Source organism: Amphiura filiformis, chromosome 6 (assembly GCF_039555335.1).
Source record: "Amphiura filiformis chromosome 6, Afil_fr2py, whole genome shotgun sequence".
Lineage (NCBI taxonomy): Eukaryota > Metazoa > Echinodermata > Ophiuroidea > Amphilepidida > Amphiuridae > Amphiura > Amphiura filiformis.
The window spans coordinates 14735474-14753374 of NC_092633.1; the positions used below are offsets into that span (position 1 = coordinate 14735474).

The 17901-nt window shown below is 35.8% G+C and overlaps 1 protein-coding gene across 1 annotated transcript in view; it reads right to left on the reverse strand.

Moving 5' to 3' along the window:
* Positions 1-9439, reverse strand: part of LOC140155019 (intraflagellar transport protein 22 homolog) — a 30262-nt gene extending 20823 nt beyond the window's left edge. The window contains exons 1-2 of the mRNA XM_072177693.1: positions 9349-9439; positions 4862-4944 (exon numbers count right to left, since the gene is read on the reverse strand). Of these exons, the coding sequence (XP_072033794.1) occupies positions 4862-4944; positions 9349-9387 (122 nt within the window). The 5' untranslated portion in view covers positions 9388-9439. The remainder of the gene's footprint in view (positions 1-4861; positions 4945-9348) is intronic.
* Positions 9440-17901: the final 8462 nt, after the last annotated feature.

A 17901-nucleotide genomic window follows, 5' to 3' on the forward strand; every position in this document is an offset into this window, starting at 1 on the left:
GATTTAATTTTATTGCAATTATGGTTGATTTTATACATTGATAATAATGCAGGGGTGTTCTAAGCCCGGTAAGAAAGTAGCAAATGAATGTAATTAAAATGTCATCTAACAGAGAAAATGTCAAATAAAAATAAAATAATTAAACATTTAGGCCTACATGTAGCAATTCTCAATTTTGGATGCAAGTGGGAAACAGTACACTCAAAATCAATTGTTGAAGGCCTTTATCATTTCATTGCTACACCAAAATTGTGCTGCAAGGCATAAAACAATAAGAGGAATATAACTTAAAATATGTTTGAGAAAGGGATATTCTTGTCAAGCATATTTCAATAATTGTAATATCACATTTAGTTCAATCTGATATCATTATCAAATAATTGGTAGATAACTACAATTTAATACAACATTGGCAATTTTTTTTAAATCCCGCAAGAAAAACAACAAACGGTTTTGTCAATTTGTAATATTAAAAACTATAAAGTTACAATTTTTTTTTTCAAATTCAGTATTCAAGCATGTTACAAATTATAATAAAATTATTTGATTACTATCATGTACTAGTATGTGTGTCCATAGACCTGTATCTGAGTATGTCTGGTACATACTTGGTACATGAATATTTTGCTTGTACATGTTCATATAAACAGAATCTCAAACTTAAATCTCAACTTTCTCATAGATCAGGACACAGTTCTTTGACCACAGAATGTTTGAACATTCATAAAATGACCTTTGAATGTATTGAGCACAAAAACTCATACTCTGCAATTTGGGGTCAAATTTGAGCTCCAATTGGTTACATTTGGCATTGAGAGTGTTGGGTCCCGGGTTGGGTCATTGTGATCATTAAAAATAAACATGGAACATGCATGGAACAACATTTGCCAGGAAAGACCTTGGTGCCAAGACATTCATATGTCCTTGCATATTTTAAACTGTATATACCATGTACTGGTATAGGCTACTGGGCAGACAGAATTTGGAAGTAAAAACATTTATTTTAAACCAAGGAAGAATGAACTTTCATGGATATTTTAGATTTGGTTTAAAAATTTCATCTAATACTTTTATGTACGGTTTTAAACTATTTCAATAAAGCAGAATAGCCTAAAAGTTCAGAATAATTAAAATGTAAGCACACAAATAATGTAAAATCTACTAAAGTAAAAAATATTGGCATGCATGAACTTTTTAAGCCTATATATTATTAACTTGTCCATTTGAACCCCAGGATTTGAACACAGACTGCAGAAGACAAGTAACTTTATTTAATTTAGTAAACAACAGGAATTGAAAACTTATTACTGGTAGGCCCTATTACAATATAAAGCCAGAAATGAAATTAGGGTTTTCTGTGATAAATAATTTGGTAAAACACATGGCTTCATTTACTTCACAACCATAGCTCTTGCATAGGTCGGGGGCACAAGTTTCATAGTGTAGGCCTACATATATATACACATATGCCGATCGGAGATTTCAATGGTGCATCAATGTTAAAACAACATTGAAATTCAATTTGAAAGTTGAAACAACGTACATTGATTCCACATAACATCAACATGTGCCTGCATTTTCCATTAATCCACTCTGCAGCTTTTATGCATGAATATTAATGATCTGATTTGCATATTTTGCGTACATTTTCATTAATGCACTCTGCAGTTTAATTGCAAAGGCCGATGAACTTCAAAGGGGGAGTCACTCCCACTTCGGAGGTGACGCGTATGTAGGGCTGTTAAGACCCCACTTTTCAACGTCGCTGTCACCCAAAGACCCCATATTGTTTTTTGAACACATGCTCTGTCACCCAAAGACCTCTTATTTTTCAATTTGAACAGCAACTTTCATTTATCACTGATATTTTTACTTATTTTGAAAAAAACAAAGCTACATGCCTGGGCTACATGAAGCCATTTTGAGCTAGAAATTCAATGTGCAAGGTTTCTGTGTGACATACTGTTTCAGCTTTCACCCAAAGACTCCATTTTTAAAGGTCATGTTCTCACCCAACGACCCCATATTTTTTACATTTTGCTCTCACCGAATGCCCAAAATCAAGCTCTCACCAATTGACCCCATATTTTTCTCTCTCTCATTGAATGCCCCTTACTGTGAAAGTGCCTACAACTACATGTATATCCATTTCAATTGAATGTCAGATAAACTGCTCTTAGTTACACATAGCAAAATATTAAATTAAACAGCACTGAAAACTAAAGTATAAAAAACTAGTGGCAAATCTAAATTGATGAACTCAGTTGGAAGCTAGAGAGGTATATTCATCTCACCTCAGAGCAAAAAAAACAAAAACTTCAATGAAAAGGCAAGTTCACTACCATAAAACTTTATATATAGCTAAAAACTGGTTTCAAATTGACCTATATCTCCAATTTCTTGAAATAAATGATGAATGGTGGATTTTGTTCTCAACTTTTTGATATAAAAATATTTGATCATGTAGTGTTGAATTTTTTGATTTTCATATTTCAGCAAGTTCCATGCTTTTTGTTTTTTTGCCCGTTTTTGTTACATTTAATTAAATCTAATAGCAACAATGAATATAGAAATCAGTAGAAATCAATTCAGAAGAAATGGGCATATTTGTTAAGTTTGAAATTCACATGTTAATATAAAACTGACTATTTTTATATTTATATTAAGAAAAATAATAAGGTCTAAAATCAGTGAAATCAGTATCAGTATTTAATATCATTTTGTACTGGTTTAAAACCAGTAAAAAACATGTTGCAAGCTTATGACTATGAGACACAAGGCTGAAATGATAGCCAGTTGAAAATCCTAGAGTGAATGAGAATTTATATGTGCTGTAGGATAAATAAAGCAGATTCTGTAGAAGACACAAAACTCCAATACTTGCAATAGAGGACCGACTGGTCAAGGTTATAGACTATATCAGACATGGTCTATGGGGTTATGTAATAGTGTATCTCGGTTTACACCTCACCTTGTTCACTGGTCTTTTCTATTTATAAATTATGAAGTGTAAATTTATGTGGCATAATATATTTTTGCAAATTTCTGTTCTTGAAACTAAAAGGCTTCTTCAATCATTACATATAGACTGTAGAAATACAGTCTATGCTTCAGAGTGCAAGCACAAAACTTGTTGAAAATTACACTGAACAAAAGAAACAAAAACATGTTTTGGGGGTTTGTTTTGTTTTTACTAGTTAATTTAGTTAAATAATAAAGTTAATCAATTAACTTATTATGCATTCATTTATATTTTATGATTTAATTTCATAGGCCTATATGTATTTTTATTTTTAAAACATGCACCACATACTGCTTGGCGCTGATGGTCTGCAACAGGATGTGTTTTTGTTATTATGTGTTACCATGCCAGTGAAATTTTAGTATAAAAAATCCCAAGAAGCTAGCTAAATCACAAAGAAAAAAAACTAAGTGAATATTAAATAACTATCAAAATCCCCTGCTAAATCCAATAAATCTGAACATAGACTCTATTTCTATACGGTCTATGATCTGAATTGGAGCAAAAGACAGACATTCTATGATCTGAATGGGAGCAAAAGGGGGGGGGGGCACTCCCACTTTGGAGGTGACACCGTATAGGGTGTCACCTAAAACTCTGCATTTAAGCACAACTCTCACACCCCGGTTCACACCCAAAGACCTCTTTTTCAATTTGTTTAGCAACTTTCATTAATCACTGATTTTGTTACTTATTTTGAAATAAAAAAGCCATCATGTTCAAGACATTCTTATGCATTACCCTCTACAGCAGGGCTCGCAAATAGCGGCCGGCATCACATGTGGCGCGCCGTGGCTCCCAGTGGCGCTGGCGCTGTTTAGATTTTAAAAATAAATAAATAAACAATGCGATTCCCATGTTATCCTTGTAAAGACAGGCCGAAAATAGTACAAAATGTTGCACCAAATGGCGTCATTTGCACCTCAAATTAAAAAAATCGATAGCTTCCGAGGGGCCAACCCCTCTGACTCCCAGCGACTTCAAGCAGCCATTGAGTGGCGCTTTGCAGTTTTTTTTTACTTCATGTGGCGCTTCAACAAATCTATTTGAGGAAGCCTGCTCTACAGTCTATATGTTCTCATGTTCTCACCCAAATCTCCCCCTAAACCATCCATCTCTCACCCAATGACCCCATATTTTTTACATTTTGCTCAGGCTCGATTTTGCTCAATTTTGGCAGGCCGAGGGGGGGCAAGCATTTATTGCACAGCCCCTTAATACTGCAACATCAAGCCATTTCATTTTGAAGTAACCCCCAGGTCAAAATCATAATGAGGGTCCATTCAGATGAGTCTAAATCAAACTATAGTAATTCCAGCAGGTAAATTGTATCAATTCCGACTGTAAATTTCAGCCCTAATTTTGCAAATTCAAACATCAAAATTCCAGCAGGTAAATCAATAAATTGTACAAATTCGGTTTTAGGGTTTTGCTAGGGTTGAATTCGCTGTCCATTTTGGATGTGTCTAAATTGCCGGTTGTGTCTTCCATGGGGTTTTGCTGAGGGTTGAATTCCGGTTGTCAATTTGACCCCCAATTCCAGAAGTGTCTTCCATGGGGGGGGGGGGCGGAATTCATCTGGAATATTCCGCAGGAGCTGGAACCCTATGGAAGACATTTACATTTACTTGAATTCGCTGGCCATATTACCACAATTCCGCAGAGTCTTCCATGGGTTTTCCTGACATGTGAATTCGCTGTCAATTTAGCCCCAATTCGGAAGTGTCTTCCATAGGGGGTGCGGAATACATCTGGAATAGCCCAATGAGCTACTTCTTGGTTCTCAATAAATCCACAGAGTGAACTGTATCATACAGTACTTTTGTTGTTATTATTTACCTGACACCTTTTGTTGCATTATACTGCCCTCCTGATATCTCAGTTGCATCTGCTAAGAAGTTGGATATCACACTCTTGCCACTCTGAAAAGATCAAATTTAAACAAAACACTGTTACATTAGAGATCATAGATGCAAACCCTCCTTTATATAAAAATAATGCATTGTTCAAACCAATCTGAGCATTCAAGCAGCAAATAATACAAGAGATAGCGCACATTCATCACCAAACTTGCATCCAGTGCCACAAAAACTCATTTTCCTCCAAAGCATAGTCTAAAGAAAACAACCATTCAAGCAAGCAGCCTACAAGTATTCAAATCTCAACTACAACAACAACAAAAAGCTTTACCCCCGCACAAGCTTGGCTTCTATACTCTCTTGAGTCCAGCCAATATATGAATTGATGTTGATGCATTCAGACAGAAAGATAAAAAGAGGATACAACCCAAAGGTGTACCGGGGGGTATTCTTCATGTGCATTGGGTAATCATCTAATCAAACAACTCACTGATCTGGTTAATGTAGTTTGAGTCTAAATGGCAGTCATTTCACAGCAAGTTTTGGACATAGCTATGTAGTTTTTGCTGCTCTAAAAACCCAGTAAATATATCATCTTTGTGAGTACTGAGTATTTATTTTCTGAAAGTTGACACGGTGAGAATGTTGAGCAATCACAGATGATATGAATGTGAAACAGATTTCTAAAATGAGTATTTTACTTGATAATTTACTTTAATTGCAAACAACTTTGCAGTGTGTCACCTACATGTGTATTAAGGTTCTAGGACTTGAAAATATTCCTCAAATACTTTGAAATTCCTAGTTACTAGCATTAATTAATAAGCCCCACCCCCACCCCTCAATGGGGGTGTAGAAATAAGGTTTTAAGTTATCATGTAGGCCATGTCCATTTTTTTTTCCACTATTCATTACTGAATCGATAAGACTGTTTATGGAATTAATTGAATTATACACAAATTATAGACCGTCTTTAATTTGTTCATTTTTACACCACGATTTTCAACAGAATGTGGTCTAGCTGATCTGAATTCAGTAAAAAATTGTCAGTCTGTAAATGTAAACCTAGTGTAATCAAATTCTGACAGGCATCTTGTGCAAGTCATCAATTTTAATGGGCTGTACATTTCATTCAAATCATTGATGGCCACTTGCACTTGACTTCCTAGTAATTTCTAGTTTATACATATGTATGCCTGGCCTGGCATATTTAATGATATTTCATAATATGCAGTCCTCAATACTCACACACAGCCTGACAACCTTCTGGTGTCAAATTTTCTTGTACATGTGAACCCAGCACGGCTACATTTGGTGAACGAAATATTCTTTACTCTGTCCAATTTAGTTCAGATAAATATTAACACAGTTACAGCAAATTTTTTATCACTGGGTTGAATCAGTTTCCAGCTCGGAACTCAGGAATGCAAAATTTAAGTAAATTAAACTGTTGATTTTTTAATGCTTCGTATCATTTAAAGGTTTATTCAGCAATCAGGTATATTTTTAGTGTAAAGTTGAGTCATATTTAATTTTGGTGCCAAATTCAGCTGACACTATCAAACAGCATTGTCAAGAACATGAAGAAGTACAGCACATTCGATGGATCAAATTGTGGTTATGTACGATTAAATATTCATGGTAAAACATATTTTTGAGCCATTCTGCATGTGGGCTATGCAAATTTCAAAGTGCGCATGCCCAGACTGCTGATTGAAATTATGTAGTGTCAATGAAGCAGTTTTGCAAGTGTATTTACTACAGTTTCTGTCAATGAAGAACGGCAATTGAGAGCGTGCACAGCGTAAACACAGAAATGTGGGGTTCTGATTTAGTACAAGGAACTTATACGATGTCCTCATTCACAAACTGATACTATTTGTCCATCGTATAACTATAAGACTGTTATCATACGACAGCGTGTTGAAGGAATATTACACAGTCAAGAATAGGCTCCGTCCTCCGCTTGTTCGGATCCCTCCCAGTCTCCCAAAACAGCAAAACATCAAAAGTGTTGCACGTATACTTCTTACTTAAGACTGTTCTTTTTCACATAACGCAGACAAAGTAGGGCCAACTTGCCTAGAAATTGTCAAATTTTGGCAAGAAATATCTCTGTGTAATCCTATGTAAGTCCCACATCACATCATTATCGGCGATCGTGTTTTTTTCCCTGAAGTTTGGCTGGTACCCACCAGCGTCATGCACGTGACACCGCTAAAATTTTGACCAGGAATCGGGGATCATTAAAACATCAACCGTTTCAAAATACGCAATGACAGTAAACTTATTGGCGAGCGGTCCAAATTTTGAGCCATACAAGTTTACGTGGTGAACTAGTTTTGATTGGCCGATTCAATCTGATTGACCGATTATGCATCAAAAAGTTGGTCGGCGCAAACAAAGTTCTGTGTATGTCATTACTCATTAACAGGGCGCTCAAGTCAATCTGCAAGGGACTGCCGTTCTTCTCTGAAAAAGTGAAACTGAAAGTCCCTGAAAGCGAGTACGTCCCGGGGTTGACAAGTTGAGTACATGTACATACTACTACTAGTACTAGTCATGCTAGTACTAGATTATAGCCTAGCTAGGGCCAGCCGCCAATATCAATAATGTTTCACACTACCCACTATACGCTCTGCATTAGGGTGCATCTCTTGCCCCTCATGTTACCCAAATGTCTTGTCCCTAGTCTCAAAATGTTCCATTGGTCAAAATATTACCCCATACCAAATTTAAAATTATTCCGAAGTCGTTTAGGGGGGCCTCCGTGACGTTGAAATTGTTGGTCAATGGCCATACCATATGCATAAAGCAGCTATTTTGTTTTGCATGGTTAACATTAGAAATTACTGCTGCCTTATGTATTTTGTTCATGTAGTCAGGACTATTAATGAATCAAGATGTTAAAATAGTCCAACTCAAAAAATAAAACATAAGGGAGCTATCTACAGAGGTCAAGTTTATGTAACATAAATGGCTGCCCTTTGCTGTATTTACTGTGTAATTGTGAATTTGCTTCGATATACATATCTTTACTGTTTTCGTGCCAACTTTGACCTATTAGGCTGATACTACTACAGAAGAGTGATCGCACACTTGCAAGTTGTACAATTTCTAGACCTTGCTCAATTTGATGAGACAGTACAGCATCATGTTAAATACGTTTTAAAAAAGAATGGAAGGCTAAGGTCCTTCAAATCTTCAGACCGCAGCTCTCAGCAGAGATGACTTTGCGAAGTTGTGAATTGCATTAGTGAGCAAACTCAGAAGTTAAGTTTAAGATTCCAGAGCATTGTAGATGCTAGGCCAGATGAATGGCAAAACTTTTGTTCCCAAAATCTGCTTGAACTTGAATTGAGGTTCCAATCCAAGAACTACATGTACCTCATGGAAATATTCATAGGCCTATACAAAGGTTAGTATGTGAATCATATAATTTCAAAAAGTGCCAGTTAAATCATATTACATAAAAGAAAGTTGCAATGTAAAACCAAACAAAATGGTACACTTTGCAGTTGCATTCTCCAGTGACATTTGACTAAGTACCAACACAGGAGAAGCACTAGCTTAAACAGCAACAACAAAGACAATGTATAAAGCTGAATAAGGTAAATGATCATGCCAGTACCAGTCGGAGATACCCAAATCAAGATTTGAAGAACCTCAGTCCTGTGTGTGTTGTCTCATCAAATTCAGCAAGGTCTAGATGCAAGTGTGTGATCACTATAGTCTGTAGTAGTAACTATCAGCATAACGGTTCAAAGTTGGCATGGAAACAGGAAAGTTATGAATATTTAAGTAATTTCACAATTACACAGTAAAGACAGCAAAGGGCAGCCATTTATGTTTACATAAACTTGGTCCTTGTAGATAGCTCCCTTTTGTTAAATTTTGGGACATGAGCTTTTTTAACATCTTGAATCATAATAGTCCTAACTACATGGGCAAAATACATAAGGCAGCAGTAATTTCTAATGTTAATCATGCAAAACAAAATAGCTGCCTTATGCATATGGTATGGCAATTGACCAACAATTTCAACGTCGCGGAGGCCCCCCTAAACGACTTCGGAATAATTTTAAATTTGGTATGGGGTAATATTTTGACCAATGGAACATTTTGAGACTAGGGACAAGAAATTTGTGTAACATGAGGGGCAAGAGATGCACCCTACTCTGCATGTTCTCAAAATGTAAACAAACAACTGCCGCTCCTCGCTACCAGAAACTGTAACGGAATGCAAATCATGAAATGAATGATCATCCAATGATCCATGAATGATGAGCATTGATGATCAGGTCCCGGGGATCAGGTTCAGAACAGGTGGCAGAATTCGACAACCAGTATCAACATAAAAAGTGAAAGCGTCCTTAGAAACCGAAGAATTGCTGCAATAAAGACATGACGACTATAAATAAAACATCACCATGCAATTATATTTACTACAGAAAAAAGAAATTGTACCTCACAAGGTCCAACAACCAGAATTTTTACTTTCAGCATAGCGATAATTGGCTGTGTACTTTTTACTCGGCTGCGGAATTTTCAACCTAGGCAGTGTTTCTAGATCACCGCTGAATTAAAATGACCAAATTGCAGCTTAATTATCACATTGTTGTAATTCAAATATATTTGTATTATACGTTTATTAATCATCAAGAAGATATGATCTTTTCAACGAGACGGGACAGGCAATTATTTATCATTAATAAAAATCTTTATAAATCAACAGAATAAAAACACTGGCAATCGCAAATTTGTAAACACAGAAACAGAGGGCGCGGTGATAAATATATATTATCATCAGGCCTGATATATATCGGATTGTGTTAAATTGCTAGCTACCGGTCGGTACTGAATATAACATAATCAGATTATGTGTTAAATTGCTAGCTTCTGAATCGGCCCCTATAATATAGTATCATATCAATAGCATCATATCAATATCCGGGGGGGCACTCAACTTTGGAGGTGACGCGTATGTAGGGCTGTAATATAGCCTATTATAAAAAGACCCCGGCATCGCCGCTGTCACCCAAAGACCCCATTACTAAAAACACATGCTCTAGTGTCACCCGAAGACCCCCTATTTTTCCATTTGATCTGTCACCCAAAGACCCTTACAAGTTCAATTTGAACAGCACCTTTCATTTATCACTGATTTTGTTACTTATTTTGAAAAAACAATGAAATTTGAAGCCATTTAGAACTAGAAATTCAATTTTCGAGGTTTTTGTGGCGCTGTTTCGGCTCTCACCCAAAGATTCCATTTAAAAAAAGGTCATGTTCTCACCCAATGACTGACCCCATATTTTTTACATTTTGTTCTCACCGAATGCCAAAAATCATGCTCTCACCCAATGACCCCATATTTTTTACATTTTGCTCTCACCGAATGTCCCTTAGTGCGAAAGTGCCAGCCCTATAGGCCTACACCGTATCCATTCCCCCGGATCAATATAGGCCTACTAATAGTCCAGTCAATCTAAACAAATTAGTGGTGTCACTCACCACTAATTGCAACAGAATTTTTTTTTACTTTTATACATTTTAGAGATGTCCCCTGAACATCATACCAAAAATATGGGACCATTAAGGACGTTTAGCTTATTTGCATAAAAACTAAAGAAGATATGCCCACAAGAGATTGTTATGATGAACAACATGTCCTTTAAGATTAATAAAACAGGCAATGTTACCTTGTTTTTATGTTTGTTTGGACGCTATGACGTCAAAATGACGTCATCGTCAAGTGTCCCATATTACCTGCATGTGCAGGTAGGCCTAATATGGGACACTGTGTTATCTCTCTATGGTGAAAATCAAAAAGTTCAGAAAATCACTCTTTTGTTCTAAAAACATTTTTGTTACATGATTTTGAATGTTATATGTAAATTTCTACAAGAAAATTCAATTTTCTAAATAGTTTTGCTTTTCGCATTGACAATGCACACAATTTCCTATGTGTCCCATATTACCTGCACCCATCAGTTGAAAATCAGAGAAAATAATCATTTATAAAAGGAAAGTGCCACTTGTCAGTGGAATTTTACCTGCTGATAAGCTTAACACATCACCTAAAGATCATAAAAAATGACAAATGCCCCCTCAGTACCAGAGTTTTTGGATACACAATCATAAAATGTGACGTCATTGATTTTATATCAGGCCAAAAAACGACATAATTTTTTGGGCAATTTCACTCTTTTTGGCATTGATTTCCAAGAGTTTGATACACAGACTCCAAAACTGCATTTCTAGAAGCACAATTGATGTCTCTAAACACTTAACAAATCAACTTAAAGTGTTTACCTTCTCTAAGCTACTTTTTGTTAAAATGAAAACAGGTGTCCCATATTACCTGCTGTCCCATATTACCTGCAGCTACCCTACTTGGTGGAAAGGTAGTTTTTGGCGGGAAAAGGTCATACAGGGGTAAAATTTCAAAATTGCTTTAATCTTTTTAAAAACTATACCAAAGCATTCCTCTAGTCATAAGGATTCAGAAAAAGTATAGTTTGTCATATCTGTGATGTACCATTCTCAAGTTATAAGCGAAAAGGTCAAAGGTCAAATTTTGGGCTCCACGTGGGTCAATTTCGAAAAAATGCTCAGATCTCCTTAAAAATGGCCTCAATGTGTTCGTCCTTTTTAAACACTCCAAAATAAGAATAGTTTGCCATATCTTGGATGTTTCGTTACCTACTCATTGACCATTGAACTCTATTGACCCGACCTATAGTTTTCGATGTTACACATGTAGCCTAATTAAACAACCTAACAGTGCAGATATTCTTTAAATGAATTGTTTGCAAGCCGAACAATTTGAGACCATTTTGGTTAAAATCAGGCAATTTTTAATTTTTTGACCTCTGTTGACCTCAACATTTGACCTTTGACCTTTTCGGTTATAACTCAAAAACCGTACATCACAGATATGGCAAACTATATTTTTTCTGAATCCTTATGACTAGAGGAATAATTTGGCATAGGTTTTAAAATAATTGGAGCGATTTTGAAATTTGACCCCTGTATGACCTTTTCCCGCCAAAAACTACATTTCCACCAAGTATATTTTAGTATACTTTTTGTATGCTGTTCAGGGGACATCTCTGACATTCATAGCAGTGAAAAAAATTCTGTTGCAATTAGTGGTGAGTCAAAACCCACTTTGACTGGACTATAAATCGAGTCAACCTATATCAAATCAATAAACTAGTAAATATAACATATTTATAGACTATTGATAGCTACTGAAGACAGCATTTGTCAAATTGTTAAAATGCTAGCTAGTGTATGCCCCTAGGCCTACTTAGGATATCGTATATCAGATTGTGTTAATGCTAGCTATACCATACCGGTACCTTACTGAATATAAACATCATATTGTTTTAAATTGCTATCTACTGAAGATAGCACCATTTTGTGTTCAATTGCTGTCTACTGAAGATAACTTATATCAGTTTGTGTTAAATTGCTATCTACTAAAGATAGCATCATATTGTGTTCAATTGCTGTCCACTGAAGATGACGTATCATTTTGTGTTAAATAGCCATCTACTAAAGATAGCATCATTTTGTATTCAATTGCTGTCTACTGACGATAACATATCATTTTGTGTTCAATTGCTATCTACTGAAGATAACATCATTTTGTGTTTAATTGCTATCTACTGAAAATAGCATCATTTTGTGTTTAATTGCCGTCCACTGAAAATGACGTATCATTTTGTGTTAAATAGCCATCTACTGAAGATAACATCATTTTGTGTTCAATTGCTGTTTACTGAAGATAACATATCATTTTGTGTTCAATTGCTATCTAGGCCTACTGAAGATAACATCATTTTGTATTCAATTGCTATCTACTGAAGATAACATAATTTTGTATTCAATTGCCATCTACTGAAGATAACATCATTTTGTGTTCAATTGCTGTCTACTGAAGATAACATATCATTTTATGTTCAATTGCTATCTACTGAAGATAACATATTGTGTTCAATTGCTGTCTACTGAAGATAACATCATTTTGTGTTTAATTGCTGTCTACTGAAGATAATGTATCATTTTGTGTTAAATTGCTATCATACTGAATAAGCATCATATTGTGTTAAATTGCTATCTACTGAAGATAACATCATTTTGTGTTCAATTGCTGTCTACTGAAGATAACATATCATTTTGTGTTCAATTGCTATCTACTGAAGATAACATCATATTGTGTTCAATTGCTGTCTACTGAAGATACGTATCATTTTGTGTTAAATTGCAATCTACTGAAGATAACATCATTTTGTGTTTAATTGCTGTCTACTGAAGATAATGTATCATTTTGTGTTAAATTGCTATATACTGAAGAAGCATCATATTGTGTTCAATTGCTATCTACTGAAGTTAACATCATTTTGTATTTATTGCTATCTACTGAAGATAACATCATTTTGTGTTCAATTGCCATCTACTGAAGATAACATCATATTGTGTTCAATTGCTGTCTACTGAAGATACGTATCATTATGTGTTAAATTGCAATCTACTGAAGATAACATCATTTTGTGTTTAATTGCTGTCTACTGAAGATAATGTATCATTTTGTGTTAAATTGCTATATACTGAAGAAGCATCATATTATGTTCAATTGCTATCTACTGAAGATAACATCATTTTGTATTCAATTGCTATCTACTGAAGATAACATCATTTTGTGTTCAATTGCTGTTTACTGAAGATCCACCAAAAAACGTTGACAACGTAAAGAAAGCAGCAAGTTTAAAAAGCCCCCACCTCGGCTCACTTTTTGAAACTTGGTCCCATTTGTAAAAGATACTGATTTAATCTTTGTCATAATTATCAACTTAAAACATTTCCAGAAGTGTTATGTATCTTTAATGTGCCGATGCGATATTAAGTTGTTAGCATTCTGGAACGATCAGAAAGGTTATTATGTTGTTCTTGGCCAATATCCTATATATGTTTTGTTTTATAATGATTATTAAGTTCATGACCAATGATTGAATTAAACGAATAACAAGTAGGCATGTTAATGGCAATGATGCTATTGTTTAAACGTTAAAAACACCGATTTGCTGTTGATATTCAAAATGGGACCAAGTTTCAAAAAGTGAGCCGAGGTGGGGGCTTTTTAAACTTGCTGCTTTTTTACGTTGTCAACGTTTTTTGGTGGATTTTCTTTCTTTTTATGAATGTAGCCAAGCAGCTCTAAGCTTGGAAAGTCATCGGGTTACGAAGTACTCCATAAAACGAATAAAACGAAAAATAGATGTTTGAAATTATGTTATCCTTGATTTATGACAGTAAATAATTTAATAAAACTTTATCAGCCGTTTATTTTGAAAACTTGCTGGTCACTGCTACCGCGTGACTGTAATGTTAATAGGGATACATAATACATTTTAATATACTTTAACTATTCAAAGCAACTTAAGAAAATGTAAATATGAACAACACATACCCAATGTTGACGATGCCAGCGAGACACAGAGTCAGTCCGATTTACTTCAAATTGAAATTATGTAGCAAGGCTTATAGGCCTACTACGGAAGCGTCTAAGTGCCACGACTTAGCAAGATAATTATGTTTTAATGATTGTGTTTTTTGTAGCCCTGCGGGGAATCTAGTTGGATATCCAAATTTCGCGGTTGATAGTTCTTTGTATTTGCGGGGCAATCTAGTTGATTTCCTATTAAGCGGCGGTTGTTGGCGGTCTTTCGCGGTTTGTAGTTTTAATTTCTCTCATTCTTCATGCCCTACCCTCTATCGGGGTTAATTTATAGTTTAAGCTCGTTGGATAACTATACTTCGCGGTGTGTGGTTCTTTGTAGCCATGCGGGGCAATCTAGTTGGATATCCAAATTTCGCGGTTGATGGTTCTTTGTAGCCCTGCGGGGCAATTTAGTTGGATTTCCCTATTAAGCAGCGGTTGTTGGCGGTCTTACGCGGTTTGTAGTTTTAATTTCCCTCATTCTTCATGCCCTACCCTCAATCAGGGGTTAATTTATAGTTTAAGCTGGTTGGATAACTATACTTCGCCGTGTGTGGTTCTTTGTAGCCCTGCGGGGCAATCTAGTTGGATATCAAAATTTCGCAGTTGATAGTTATTTAGATTTATAGATCTAGTTGGATTTTCCTATTAAGCGGCGGTTGTTGGCGGTCTTTCGCGGTTTGTGGTTTTGATTTCCCTCATTCTTCATGCCCTACCCTCTATCGGGGGTTAATTCATAGTTTAAGCTTGTTGGATAACTATACTTCACAGTGTGTGGTTTTTGAAGCCCTGCGGGGCAATATAGCTGGATGTCTCTATTGAGCGGCGGTTGTTGGTTGTTTTTCGCAGTTTGTGGTTTTAATTTGTTGGATATCCAAATTTCGCGATTGGTGGTTCTTGGTAGCCCTGCGGGTCAATCTAGTTGGATATCCCTAGTGAGCGGCGGTTTTGGCGTTCTTTCGCGGTTTGTAGTTCTAATTTCTCTACTTGTTCAGGCCCTGGCCTCTATCGGTGGCTAATTTGTCTTTTAAACTGGTTGGATATCCATAGTTCGCGGTTTGTGGTTCTTTGTAGCCCTGCGGGGCAATATAGTTTGACATCCCTATTGAGCGGCGGTTGTTGGCGGTCTTTCGCGATTTGTGGTTTTAATTTCCCCCATTCTTCAAGCCCTGCAGTTTCTAGGGGGGAGGTAATTTATAGCTTAAGCTTGTTGGATAACCATACTTCTTTGTAGCCCCGCGGGGCAATTTAGGTGGATATCCAAAATTCGCGGTTTGTGGTTCTTTGTAACCATGTGGGGCAATCTAGTTTGACATCCCTATTGAGCGGCGGTTGTTGGCGGTCTTTCGCGGTTTGTGATTTTAATTTCCGTCATTCTTCAAGCCCTGCTCTCTATCGAGGGTTAATTAAATAGCTTAAGCTTGTTGGCTATCAAAATTTCGCGGCTTGTGGTTCTTTGCAGCCCTGTGGAAAATCTTGTTGCACATTCCTATAGGCTATGCCAAGTTGTTCTGTGTGTCTGTGGTGGGGACAGTCCCTCCTTTCAATAGGCCTTTGTGTATTTTTGCCGCTTTGCTAATTTGTCTTTACGTATGACTTTAATGGACTTCCATATTTGGTTGTCTCTTTTTGGATACGTTTTTGTCCCTGCTGGCCTTCCATATTAGTGGAACAATTTTTCACACCTATAGAGTGTATGCAACAAACCAACCGGAACGGTATAACAATTGAAATGACAGTCATGTAGGAATACAGTTCTACGATAGCTGAAGATGACAGAGGGACATGTCTCTAGATCGATTCAACAACCATTCATACATATTACATGTTTTATTGTCCTATTATCATGCGAATCGCCCCGTGGTAGGACTGAGAATCAAACATCTTGCTTTGATAAAAAAATAATAATATCACAATAGCACTGGATGATTAAAATTGTGTTATCCTTGATTAATGACAATAAAATAATTGTTTAATACAATATTGAAAAAAAAAACCAGTTGTTCATCGGGTTTCGAACTCGGATCCCCGGATCCGGAGTCGAACGCCGACACCATTGAGCTACGGGACTCTGATATAAATTGCTGTGTCGAAGTACATTATTTATTATATGAATTGGTGCATCGTCCGGAAAGAACAAAAGAATTGTGAAAACTTGATTTTTTTGGCGAATGGGGCTCAGAATTTTTATGTAGGGTATCTCAGAAAATGCTAGGGTATAATTGGAAGTAAATCTGAAAAAGTAGTGTGTAGGTGATTGCCCGCTAGTGCTGTAGCCTTGTCCAAAAATTCTGGATCAGCATTATTTTCAACTAATTTTCGCTATGAAATACCGGGTGAAATGAAGCAAAAGTGTCTGTTTATTATTAAACAATGGTTGACTGTAGGATTGGTGTCCCTTTTTGAATTAATGAGTTGTCAAGATATTACATTTGGGACTCTAAATAACATTAAGCATGGTTTTAGAGGCACTTTGTACCCAGCGAAAAATATCATAGAACAATAGAAGTCAAGTGTTTCAATGTTAGGTGTAAATATAGTCTCGCGGGAGCATCTTATTAGTCTTCTTTAACAGTCTTTTTTTTAAAAAAACTTGCTGGTCACGGCTACCGCGTGACTCTAATAACATCATTGTGTGTTCAATTGCTATCTACTGAAGATAACCTCATATTGTGTTCAATTGCTGCAGCTGTCTACTGAAGATACGTATCATTTTTTGTTAAATTGCAATCCACTGAAGATAACATCATTTTGTGTTTAATTGCTGTCTACTGAAGATGACGTATCATTTTGTGTTAAATAGCCATCTACTGAAGATGTATCATTTTGTGTTAGATTGCTATATACTGAAGAAGCATCATATTGTGTTCAATTGCTATCTACTGAAGATAACATCATTTTGTATTAAATTGCTATCTACTGAAGGTAACATCATTTTGTGTTCAATTGCTGTCTACTGAAGATAACATATCATTTTGTGTTCAATTGCTATCTACTGAAGATAACATCATATTGTGTTCAATTGCTGTCTACTGAAGATATACGTATCATTTTGTGTTAAATTGCTATAATACTGAAGAAGCATCATATTGTGTTCAATTGCTATCTACTAAAGATAGCATCATTTTTTGTTAAATAATTGCTGTCTGCTGACGATAACATGTCATTTTGTGTTCAATTGCTGTCTACTGAAGATAACATCATTTAGTGTTCAATTGCTGTCTACTGAAGATATCATTATTTTGTGTTTAATTGCTATCTACTGAAAATAGCATTTTGTGTTCAATTGCTATCTACTGAAGATAACATCATTTTGTGTTTAATTGAAGATAGCATCATTTTGTGTTCAGTTGCTGTCTACTGAAGATAACATCATTTTGTGTTCAATTGCTGTCTACTGAAGATACGTATCATTTTGTGTTAAATTGCAATCTACTGAAGATAACATCATTTTGTGTTCAATTGCTATCTACTGAAAATAACATCATTTTGTTCAATTGCCGTCTACTGAC